This window comes from Emys orbicularis, chromosome 3 (assembly GCF_028017835.1).
Source record: "Emys orbicularis isolate rEmyOrb1 chromosome 3, rEmyOrb1.hap1, whole genome shotgun sequence".
NCBI lineage: Eukaryota > Metazoa > Chordata > Testudines > Emydidae > Emys > Emys orbicularis.
The window spans coordinates 172,041,724-172,054,782 of record NC_088685.1 but is presented as its reverse complement, the minus strand read 5'-3'; the positions used below and the strand labels follow the sequence as shown (position 1 = coordinate 172,054,782).

The 13,059-nt window shown below is 44.9% G+C and overlaps 1 protein-coding gene across 1 annotated transcript in view; it reads right to left on the bottom strand.

Annotated features, from left to right (window-relative positions):
• LPGAT1 (lysophosphatidylglycerol acyltransferase 1) overlaps window positions 1-13,059 on the bottom strand; it is a 150,994-nt gene that overhangs the window by 80,535 nt on the left and 57,400 nt on the right. The window contains exons 3-4 of the mRNA XM_065401725.1: window positions 12,037-12,132; window positions 818-1,091 (exon numbers count right to left, since the gene is read on the bottom strand). Coding sequence (XP_065257797.1) covers window positions 818-1,091; window positions 12,037-12,132 — 370 coding nt within the window. The remainder of the gene's footprint in view (window positions 1-817; window positions 1,092-12,036; window positions 12,133-13,059) is intronic.

Here is a 13,059-nt window from a genome sequence, read left to right as displayed (position 1 = left end):
CCATAGAGTATTGCCTCCCCCTATAATCACCTCTAGGTGCTCTCTATGAAAATTAAAAGCGGCTAGGTGATTCTAGAATAGTCTGATACTTGGTATGAGAGTTCAACATGTATGATTAATTTGTTCACTAGGGAAGGATTTGAAGCAATTTTGCTGCAAAAGTGCTACTATTATCCTACTTAAAGTTATATATGAAGAGAAAACCATGACTATAAAGAGAAGTCCTGATTCCCAGTCACCTCCTGATCGCTATATTGAGCGGGCTTCCATCATGAACACTGAGTGTCAGAGCTGCTGCATCTTGGTTCTTCAATCTGTTAAAGCCCCTTGTAAACTCCCTACTTAACAATATTTTAAATTAGCCACTTGCATACAACATACCAAAGATGTTATGTACTGTTATCTATGACACATGTTCCAAACCAGCAGACTATACAGTTTCATCTGTGAGTAAGGAATTAATGGAGTGAATCTCCATACATCAGGTTGGGCACTCAAATACCACTATGATGGGTGCAGAGTATAAAAATCTAAATAGAACAGAAAGTTTGAGAATACAACCAAAAATATCTTTCAAGTTCCAGAAATAAAGGACTGAAACGAAAGTGCAAATACTAGAAATTTTAAAAAAACATTATGGTCAACCAACGCTTACAATAATTAGAATTTCAGCATATTTTGAACAAGATTTCACACATTCAGGTAGTGATCTGGCTGGAAAAGACCTCTAACTCAAAGCATCATGAAGTTTTAATTAATAACTATGTATTCACGTTGAACATTAGCTATTTGGAGATTTCATAACAACAATTCCTACCTGCTACCATCGCATCTCCACCTGCGGGGGTTCCATTTTCTTGCTGAGCTACAAGTGATTTCAGAATAACTTGTGTTGCTCCCAGTCTTGGCAGGGTGACATATGTAAGAAATGGCAAATTGTTTTTCTTGGCAAATGCCTGGCTTGTTTCCCTCCTTTTCCTAAGAAAGCCGCCCTCTGGAAACAGTACAATCCACTTCCGGTCACGGCTCCTGTAATGTTTGTCTAGATGCTCCTTTAGGAGCACAAGCTGCTGGTCACGGTGAGCTTTTCCCTGGGAGGGTGAGAATAGAGAAAGGTTAGTGATATTTAAAGTAGTCTTAAAATCTAAGCAGATTTTTAAAAATTCTAAAAACTTATCAATTAAAATAATGTTTAAACTCTGTCTTTTCTCAGAGCACTACATAATAAACCTTCAATGCCAACATAAATACTATTTTCCCAAAGGCAGCCACTGATGGTCAACTCAATGCCACCCTCATAAGGAATGAAGAGCGGTTTACAAGAGTGAGAGTAAAACTGCCATTCTGACCAGTTCTCTTTTTTTAAGTGTAATCTTTAAAGTGCAGTTATACTGTTAAAAAGGGATTCCATATAACATAATAAATATGGAACCCCAGAACATTATCTGTTAATGGTCCTCTGATCAAATTTGCCCAAGTTTACATGTTAAAAAAAAAAGTTTTTATTGCCACTGCAAACTCAACCTGGAATCCAAGAGTCAAGATGGTTCACATACCATCACTCATAATAAAGTGGATGCAAGACAAAACTCTGTCCTCATTGCATTCACCCTTGCGCAATACCATTATTTTCAATACAAAGCGGTGGGACAAGTTCTTCAGTACTGCTCTCTTTTCTTCAGTAGGTTACAAAGGTTTATCTGAGACTAGAATTTAATTCTGTTGATAGCATACAAGCCAATCACAGAACTCTTCCCATTCTCCCATAGATGTGCTCCCTGAACGTATTGCTTATTTGTTTGCTAAAGCTAACAGTTCTGACAATCAATACACCAGAGAAAGATCTTCTCTGTAAGAAGATAATCTTTTCACCCCTCAGCTCACAGAGAGAACTGCACTGTAAAATGAGGGCATTTCTCCCCTTGGTCATGGTTTTAAAGAGTAGGTTTACAATATGTATAAATGTACCAGCATTCAGCATTTATAAAGTAGGTTTTTGATAAACTGAAAGAAGAAATAAGATAAAAACTAGAGGTATTCATTTTAAATAAAGTAAAAGTCGCCAAGAAAAAAAAAAGTTCCTTGCTTAAAAAGAAACATCATAAGTAATTTGAAATTAATTTATATAATATAAAATACGGCGATTATATGAGAAATTTCAGTTAGGAGGAATTCCCTGAAAACATTCAGGCCAGCAAGCATAAACATTCATATTATTGTTTCTAAACACAACTGCTCTTAGATGAGAGAGAGGAGCCACGAGCTACATTTTGGCATTCTATAGAGGTAGGCAGCTACTGGCACAGATTCATTTTTTGGTGTGTGATTCTGAAATTATGTTTTGTTATCTGTTCTATTTAGAAGACAAGAGTCTGATTTGTATAGAGCTCTAAATAAATTCCTTGCCAACCTTTGCAGCTATCTAAGACGAGTCATTCCTTTTGTCCCCAAAAAAGACTACACCATTAACACAAAGCATTACTCAGGACAACAAGATATTAGGGTATGTCTACACTACGAGGGTAGTTCGATTTCTCTTAAATCGAAAATGTAGAATCGATATTGCAAAGTCGAACGTGTGTGTCCACACTAAGGACAGTAATTCGACTTTGTGAGTCCACACTAACGGGGAAAGCGTCGACATTGGAAGCAGTGCACTGTGGGCAGCTATCCCACAGTTCCCGCAGTCCCCGCTGCCCATTGGAATTCTGGGTCGAGCCGCCAATGCCTTCTGGGTAAAAAAAAAAAGGGTCGAGGGTGCTTTTGGGTAATTGTCGTCATCCGTCCGTCACTACCGCCCTCCCTCCCTCCCTGAAAGCGCCGGCGGGAAATCAGTTCGCGCAATTTTCCGGTCAGTGCCAGCGCGGACGCCACAGCACTGCATGGATCCCGCTGCGACCATCGCTGCAGTTGTGGCCGTTGTCAACGCCTCGCAGGTTATCATCCACCTTTACCAGAGGCAGATGCAGATAAACCAGGCGAGGAGGCTACGGCACCGCGGTGAGGGCCTGAAGTCTGAGAGTAGCACAGGCCTGTCAGAAAGCATGGGACCCAGCGCCGAGGACATCACGGTGACAATGGGTCACGTGGATGTTGTGGAACGGCGATTCTGGGCACGGGAAACAAGCACGGACTGGTGGGACCGCATAGTGCTGCAGGTCTGGGACGAATCCCAGTGGCTGCGAAACTTTCGCATGCGGAAGGGGACTTTCCTTGAACTTTGTGAGTTGCTGTCCCCTGCCCTGAAGCGCAATGACACCCGGATGCGAGCAGCCCTGACTGTCCAGAAGCGAGTGGCCATAGCCCTCTGGAAGCTTGCAACGCCGGACAGCTACCGGTCTGTCGCGAACCAGTTTGGCGTGGGCAAATCTACCGTGGAGGTTGTTGTGATGCAAGTAGCCAACGCAATAGTTAAGGTACTGCTCTCAAAGGTAGTGACCCTGGGAAACGTGGAGGTCATCATAGATGGCTTCGCCGCGATGGGATTCCCAAACTGCGGTGGGGCTATAGATGGAACTCACATCCCTATCCTGGGACCGGAGCACCAAGCCAGCCAGTACATTAACAGAAAGGGCTACTTTTCAATGGTGCTGCAAGCACTGGTGGACCATCGGGGACGTTTTACCAACATCAACGTTGGATGGCCGGGCAAGGTTCATGACGCTCGCGTGTTCAGGAACTCTGGTCTGTTTAGACGGCTGCAGGAAGGTATTTACTTCCCAGACCACAAAATAACGCTTGGGGATGTGGAGATGCCTACAGTGATCCTTGGGGACCCAGCCTACCCGCTAATGCCCTGGCTCATGAAGCCCTATACTGGCGCCCTGGACACTGAAAAAGAACTGTTCAACTACCGGCTGAGCAAGTGCAGAATGGTGGTGGAGTGTGCTTTTGGACGTCTCAAGGGGAGATGGAGAAGCTTACTGACTCGCTGTGATCTCAGCGAAACCAATATCCCCATTGTTATAGCAGCTTGCTGTGTGCTCCACAATCTCTGTGAGAGCAAGGGGGAGACCTTTATGGCGGGGTGGGAGGTTGAGGCAAATAGCCTGGCATCTGATTACGCCCAGCCAGACAGCCGGGCGATTGGAAGAGCCCAGCGGGACGCGCTGTGCATCCGGGAGGCTTTGAAAGCTAGGTTCCACAGTGAGCAGGGTAACCAGTGACTTTTAAGTTTCTGTACAGAGAAGCTGAACCTGCCCCCGTTTCTTTACCCAGTTAATGTTGACTATCCTCTCCAGTTACAGACCCCCTCCACCCCCTTCCAAAAAAATAAAATCAGTTTTATTTTGTTAATGAACACCGTTGTCTTTATTACTGTTTTCGCGGGAATGTTTTAAACCTGGGACGCAGACTGTGGTGGGGAGCGGGTGTAGTGTACTGATGCAAATGATCCTTCTAAACTCCAGGAATGACAGGATTCGCAGTGGCAGACTGGTTGTTTCAACGGAGCCTGCCAGCCCTCCTGAGCGGGACTGCGTGTATGTGGGGGCTATGTGACTTTATGGCAGGGGGAGGAGGGTTACAGATCCCCTGCTGCGTGGCTCTGTGATCCAGGACAAGGACCGCTGCATAAGATCTGTAACTGCCCTCCCCCGCCACAAAGTCACAGAGCAACCCCCCCCCCCCCCCCCCCACGCACAGAACATGAAAACCACCTCCCAGACTGACCAGGGTAACTAGTCACTGCACTGTGTATGTGCCCTGCTGCTGGACCTGCCCCCGCCTCTGTACCCTGCTAAAGGTGACTGTCCTGTCCAATTACCAAGCCCCTTCCCCCCCTTCAGACAGATTGTCCCACAAAAGAACATGATTGAAACAGTAATGAACAGAAACGTATTTTTTATTAACAACCACACATGAAACTGGGGGGTGAAACTTGGACGGAGACTTGGGTGAGGCGGGCAGGAAAGGACTTTTCAAATTTTGGGGAATGACAGCCTTCTGGTGCTTGAGCAGTCTGCAGGGGTCGAGTGAGAGTTTTCACGGACTCTGCCGCCCCTCCTTCTTTGGACTTTGGGCGAGGGGGGTATGGGACTTGGTGGCGGGGGAGTGCGGTTACTGATAGACTGCAGCGGGGCTCTGTCCTCCTGCCTCCGTTCCTGCAGAACATCAATAAGGCGCCGGAGCGTGTCCGTTTGCTCCCTCAGAAGTCCATGCAGCGTTTGAGTCGCCTGCTGGTCTTCCTGCCGCCACCTCTCCTCACGTTCCATGTGTGTCCGGTGCATTTGGGACAAATTCTCCCTCCAATGGTTCTGCTGTGCTGCCTGGGCTCGGGAGCAGCCCATTAGTTCTGAGAACATGTCCTCTCTCGTCTTCTTCTTCCTCCGCCTAATGTGCGCTAGCCTCTGGGAGTGTGATGCCAGGCTGGGTTGGGAGACAGTCGCAGATGTGGCTGTGGGAATGAGAAAAAGGTAGTGAATTCCTCCAAAACATAAATGTAGTTGTGAACAAAGAACATAGTCTTTCTCTGTGAACAAGACCATGCACCGCACCTATCACATGCGCACTCAGGACAAGGTCGAATTTTCGGACCTCGCCTTCAGTGCCTGGGGTCTTGCACTGCCGATCTGGGAAGCGGGGCAGGACACCGGAATTTCTGTAGCAGGCAGACATGGTAAGCCGTAGACTTGTGGCTGCTTAAAACTTTAGTAGTACCACTGGCCTCCATTCACATTGAAAGCAATGCCAGTCTCTGCTGCCAGCAATCGGCCAAGCATGAACTCTGGCCCTGTCCCACCCCCTCGCGGATGTCCCAGGGAAAGATCCCTGTATGCTGCCCCTCTCCCGCCTCCACCGCGTGGCTGTAAACCAGCGGTTACAGTTCTGTAAAGGAACTTGCAAGCAGTCCCAATACTAACAGTCCCCTACCTAATTCAAAGCAGGTCATCATGAGTGACATAACAATAATGAGGATCTCGGACAGCGAGAAGGAAAGGATGCTTCGGGAAAGCCTGCAAAGACCAGGGCCCTATGCCGCCATGCTGTGCAAGGCAATGATCCCGGAGTACTTGAGGATCTCCTGGCGCGGGAACGTCTCCTACTTTGGAGGACCCACTAAGGCCGCTCTCCCCAGGAACCTGATGAACAGGCTTTCCCATTACCTCCAGGAGAGCTTCGTCGAGATGTCCCTGGAGGATTTCAGCTCCATCCACGGTCATATAGACCGCATTTTAATATAGCTGCAGTGGCAGGGACTAAAGAGTGGAGCAGCTTGGGCAGCAGAATCATGCACAACCGGACACTGTTAGATTTTTTTTAAATAGTTGGAACTGAATACTTAAGCGCCCAGGGTAAAGAAATCATGAAGAACACATTGTTCTTATTCTTAATATTCCAGTTTTGTTAAATATAAATGTTTACATGTTTAAAACACTTACTGCTTGATCCTTCCCCTGACTCTGTGTCCGGGTTAAATGCTGGGGAGGGTTGGTAGGGGATCTCTGTAAGGGTGATGAAGAGCTCCTGGCTGTCGGGGAAATCAGCTTGGTAGGCGCTGTCAACTGCCTCGTCCTCCTCATCTCCTTCCTCATCTTCCCCGTCCGCTACCATGTCCGAGGAACCGTCCGTGGACAATATCCCATCCTCAGGGTCCACGGTCAGTGGTGGGGTAGTGGTGGCGGCCGCACCTAGGATGGAATGCAGTGCCTCGTAGAAACGGGATGTGTGGTGCTGGGATCCGGATCGTCCGTTTGCCTCTTTGGTCTTCTGGTAGCCTTGTCTCAGCTCCTTGATTTTCACGCGGCACTGCGTTGCATCCCGGCTGTATCCTCTCTCTGCCATGGCTTTAGAGATCTTCTCATAGATCTTTGCGTTCCGTCTTTTGGAGCGCAGCTCGGAAAGCACGGACTCATCGCCCCACACAGAGATCAGATCCAAGACTTCCCGATCAGTCCCTGCTGGGGCCCTCTTTCTATTCTGGGATTGCACGGCCATCTCTGCTGGAGAGCTCTGCATCGTTGCCAGTGCTGCTGAGCTCGCCACGCTGTCCAAACAGGGAATGAGATTCAAACTGCCCAGACAGGAAAAGGAATTCAAATTTTCCCGGGGCTTTTCCTGTGTGGCTGGTCAGAGCATCCGAGCTCAGACTGCTGTCCAGAGCGTCAACACAGTGGTGCACTGTGGGATAGCTCCCGGAGCTATTACTGTCGATTTCCATCCACACCAAGCCTAATTCGACATGGCCATGTCGAATTTAGCGCTACTCCCCTCGTTGGGGAGGAGTACAGAAGTCGAATTTAAGAGACCTCTATGTCGAACTAAGTAGCTTCGTGGTGTGGACGGGTGCAGGGTTAATTCGATGTAACGGCGCTAAATTCGACATAAACGCCTAGTGTAGACCAGGCCTTAGAAGAGTGAAAAGTTGGCACCAAGGTAGCTAGTCTGGAGACTCTCGTAGTTATTAAACCTGAAGTGGCAAGTAAAAAATGACTGTGCTTCTGCCCTTTACTACTACTTTTTGATATATTAATACCATCTCAAAGTGCCCTTTAAAAAAAAAAAAAAAATTAGATTAGATTTTTTTTAAGATATAAAATATCAAGTCCTGACGTCCTCTTCTTGAGTAGAAGAGTGGGGAAGTAAAGTAACGATAGAAATCTGGGGCCAAATCTGACAAACCCTCACTCGTTAAGAGCCCCCTGGAATCATACAACTCCTTCATGTGAATGAGGACTTGTAGGTTTGGGCTCTTCAGCTGCAATTCTCTCAATCCTGAACTGATGTAAGAGGTCACGATGAGCAGGTTCTATGGGCCAGATTTGCAGCTGGTGTAAAATGGCATAGCTTAATTGAAGTCAATGGACCTAATCATTTTACATTGCTGAGAATTTGGCCCTATATCTCAGCTATACCAGAACCCAAGGATACAATCATATCCTGGCTTGTACATCGTTGCTTAAATACACTAAATACACACACAATCCATTTACACAATGCATATTTAAATACCAATGATAAAATAATTATGTATTATATGCTCAATATAAAAATTAGTAAGTAATTTTAAAATTACAGGGGTAACAAATCATGAAGAAAAGGTTTCTGCAAAGTTAATGCTGAAGACTGGTCTTCTGCTAAAAGCTCAATTTCCTCCCTGCCCCTCCAAATTCAAAAGCAATCCATCCTAATCTTCAAAGATGAACATATGCCAAGGTAGCATTATTTTGAGAAGCCTGAGGCAAATCTGGTAAGACATTTGAGAGGTATGGAAGTCCAAGAACGGAACTATTCTCACTAGGGATATTTTCCTAATGCTAAAATAACAGGAGTACTTGTGGCACCTTAGAGACTAACAAATTTATTAGAGCATAAGCTTTCGTGGGCTACAACCCACTTCTTCGGATGCATCCGAAGAAGTGGGTTGTAGCCCACGAAAGCTTATGCTCTAATAAATTTGTTAGTCTCTAAGGTGCCACAAGTACTCCTGTTATTTTTGCGGATACAGACTAACACGGCTGCTACTCTGAAACCTTTCCTAATGCTACTTTGGCTTGTGACAACTTAAAGATGGCTTTACCTAGAAACTCCACTGTACTGATGCCTTTCACTGTTTTTTAGGGGGTTGTTTTTATTTTGTTATTTTGGGGAGGGGGGGATTTTGTATGATTGAAGTCTGACCATGTATATCATTAATATTGCCATTGTTAGACAACTGCAACAAATTTTGTACAAATTATATCATGTAAGGTTAGGGTTACCAGATATCCCGATTTTATAGGGACAGTCCAGATTTTGGGGTCTTTTTCTTATATAGGCTCCTATTACTCCTCAACCCCTGTCCCGATTTTTCACATTTGCTGTCTGGTCACCCTATGTAAGGTGTCAATGGAAAAGTTGTTATTTGCTAAATAAAATTATCCTGTTTATATGCATATATCATTTTTGTATCTGAAGTTATGAATATTGGCTATATTATATATCTGTATCCCAAATGTGTTTGTTCCTGGGGTAACACCCACCAGGTACACTGAAGCCAGACAGCTGTGTGTTCATGGCCCATTAAAAGCAATTCACTCTCACAATGGGGCCATAAAAGAAACACATTCCACCCAAAGGGCTCTTCCTGCAGACGCCTTAGCCTCCAAGTGGCCAAGGCTGGTCCCTGTGAGTCAGCAAGCCATGTAAGGGCACGTGACCCTGGACTTCATCTTGTGCCTGTACTTTTCCTGTGCTGTGCATTTTGTTTGGGACAGTAAAATTCCATCCACATGGCAGAGGGTACAAAAAAAACCTTGAATCATCTCCATGCTGCCTCTTTCCTGCTCTGATTCTCTGGCCTGTGGATTTACAACTGAAAGGAACATATTGATTATGGACTGAGGACCTTCCAATCTTTTGGAAGTTACCAGAGACTTTACAAGCCAGCAGTTTGTTCCATCACTGCTAAAAACCTGAGATAAGAAATTTGCAATAATTGTATGTACATGATCTATTAACCATTTTAATTCTCTTCCTCTTTTCCCTTATAAATAAACTTTTATCTTTTAGTTACCAAAGGATTGGCAACAGCGTATTTATTGGGTAAGATCTGAGTTATATATTGACCTGGCTATGTGGCTGATCTCTCGAGATCGGAAGAACCTTTTGTTTGATAAAATTGGTTTTCAAAGTCTAGTGTTTGGGTGGTGAAATAATGCATAGGTGCCGACTTCCCCTCTGCCCGGTGGGTGTTCGACCCCAACCCCCACCCCTGGCCCTGCCTCTTCCCGCCCCTGCACCGCCCTCGCCCTGTCCCCATTCCACCTCCTTCCCCAAAGTCCCGCTCCTGCCCCACCTCCTCCTCTGAGTGCGCCACGTCCCCGCTCCTCCCCCTCCCTCCCAGAAAGTCCTAAGAGCCACCAAACAGCTGTTAGGTGGCGGGGGGGCAGGAAGCGCTGGGAGGGAGGGAGAGGGAGGAGCGGGGACGCGGCACACTTGGGGGGGGGGGGAAGAGAAGGAGGCGAGGAGGGGGAAGCTTGGCTGCCGGTGGGTGCAGAGCACCCGCTAATTTTTCCCCATGGGATTGTAAAGGGTAGGTCACATGGTTGGTTACCTGAGGCCAGGGCAGTAGAGTTTGAACTGATGACCAGAGTGGCTAGAACAGGCATTGTGGGATACTGCCGAATAATTCTGGCCAATGCGCCATTCACAGCGCATTGGGCGGCCACACTGGCGCTGCAGCGCTGCAGCAGCAGCGCACTACTCGCTATTCCTCTCGGGGAGGTGGAGTACATGCAGCGCTGCAACCACGGAGATACAGCGCTGCAAATGCCTTGCCAGTGTGGACGGGGAGTGAGTTACAGCACTGGGAGCGGCTTTACAGCGCTGTAACTCACAAGTGTAGCCAAGGCCTAAGCTTAGGCAGTTGCTTTAGGATCTGCATTCTTCCAGCTGGTGACTAGTAGTTCTATAGTACAAGCAATAGTCTTGATCTTTTGTGCAGGGAGAGCAGGGGAGTAACAAAACCCCATTGCGTCGTAGTTCCTTGAGGGCACCATGCATCTTGCGATCCCGGGAGGGGGGAAGTTAGAAAATGAAGTTTACACTAGTAGCAAGACAGTCATTAGGTGAAAAAAAGAGCACTAGCCACCCCCTTTGGGGGAAAAAAAAAAATACTCTAGTTACTTCAAGTAAACCTGTTCATGAGAGGGAGGGAGGGGAGTTCATTTTTATTATTATGATGCCATGATCAAGGCTCCAAGAAGATTATAGGGGGTTTTGTAGCTACTTTTGCAATGAAGAATATTGCATGCCAGTGATGTATATGCCCATCAGAAAAACAATTACAAAAGAAAAACATGCATTTCTCTTTCACTGTTAGTACTCAGATTCCAGATAGCATAAATCTCTGATTAATGAAAATTTGAGGTCTGCAGTACCATAACCTTTTATAGAGGGCAAACATTGTTTTTGCAGCTTAATCATCTTTTAATTTAAGTTCAAATACACATTGGTTACATTAGGTAGATGGAAGGGCAACAAAAACACATCCAAAAATATCCTAAAATGTATATCCTATTAACAAATCTGCAGTTGCCCTCTAGCCTACATAACTCAGTATTTATCTTGTATGTGTGCTAAATGTAAGTAAATACAAGAAATAGATAGAAAGCGATCAATATTTTAAAACATGTCAGATTCCGTTCTTCTCTCAGATGCACAATGAGCACCATCATATAACTAAAGGTCATCCACAAAGCACTATAGGCCCACCACGGGAGGTTGTTATTTTATAATGTAATAGTGCCTGTAATTTGCTAGGCACCCCTCTAATCTCCTAACTGAAAATCTGGCCTGAAATTTATATTTTTTCAAACAGATCTTCAGTCACTCCATTTTAAATACAGATTAGCCTCTTTCATTAAAGTTACAATATCCCAGTTAACCTACACCTGCCCGCCCCCTCCCTAACCCAGACAAATAAAAATTAAGGGGGGGGAGGGAGAAATGTGTATTCTGAATGTCATACTTTGCATAACCGGAATCAGATCAATGTTAGCTACCAAACCTTTTTTACATTTTCTTATTCTTGGAGGATGGTTTGCTCTGCATTTAACGAAGGAAGAAATAATACAGAAAATCTCAGTAATCATTTATCTGTCAGTTTTTGGGATAATATAGCCAACAAACAAGAATCACTGATGTTTACACATTATCAGTATTCCAGACCTGATTCCGCACTATATTATTCTACATTTACGGCAATGTACCTCTGTTACATTGTAAATTCTGAAGCAAAGACTGTCATTTACTGTATGATTGTACTGTGGCCTAGCACAATGGGACCCCTACCTGGTTGAGGCCTCTATCATCATATAAATGTTAAATAATACAATTACTAAAAACAAATTAAAATATTTTAATTTATTTTATATTAGATCTATCTTTAGCAAGTACATTTCAGTACAAGAATTTCACCTTGTAATCCCCACTACAGAAGTTACACAGATAAATCCTAGCAGACCACATTGAAATTTTGCATCTAGAAAACTTAACGGAAAACAGAGCATTGACTACAAGGATAAATCAAGGCTCTATCATACATCTATTGTTTACCTGTCTTATAAAGAAGTCTCCGTGGATTAGCGATACAATCCCAAAGTTTGTATACTTAAAAATATGATCCATCAGCCACATCATCTGACGGACAACCTGAAAAAGTTTAGAAAAGGACTTGTCTGATTCTTTGCATGTAGTATATACTGACATTAGAGAGATCATCTTTTCAAAAACCAACAAACCCACCCACAAGCTAATGCATAAATAACGGCATTAGCTCTTCAAAAGTGAAAAGTGGCTCAGGTGCCATTTTGTTTTCTAGGAAGGGGCCTAATATGACCGCTCTCCTTAGAGTCAGCGTACAATTTTACTTTGCTACTCACATGGTGTAACTTCACACAGGCACACTGTATGCCCCTTTGACACTGTAATCCCCATACTCATCGCTTATATATAATTGTGATATTTCACATGAAGCATGCCATGTAAGGTATCAAGGAAAAGGTTATGATCTGCTGAAAGCCATTGTTCTATCTAAATGTGTGTATCAATAATGCATATAAAATTATAAGAATTGTGTTGTATGGTTTTCACTAAAATATGCTGTGGTTTTGGGAAGTGCACAGATACTAGCTCTCCAGAGACAACGACAAGGGAGGTAACCAACACCCAGGTGGGTGCTGAACGGACATCACTAGCCACTGTCTAGCAGAGGAGTTACAATACAATGACTCACTCACAGGAGACATACAGGGAGTATTGCTTCACCTTGTGACTCAGCAATGCCCACCAGACATGCCTGGACTTGTGTTCTCCAAGCACATGGACTAAGAGTATAAAACAGTACACAGTGGCCACATGCTTGGCCTTTCTCCTTCCCCCACCTATGCTGCAAGCAACAAGGGCACTGAGAAGACTGAAGACTCCAACAGAGGAGACTGGCCCAGGTTTCAAGGGTGAAACCTGTGTACTATGAACTGCAATATCGAGTGGGGTGAGAAAAACTGCTTAATCTAGATGTTGCCCAGTCTAATAGGGTTGAGAGTCTAGCCTGCATGCATATAGTTTATATTGGTAATC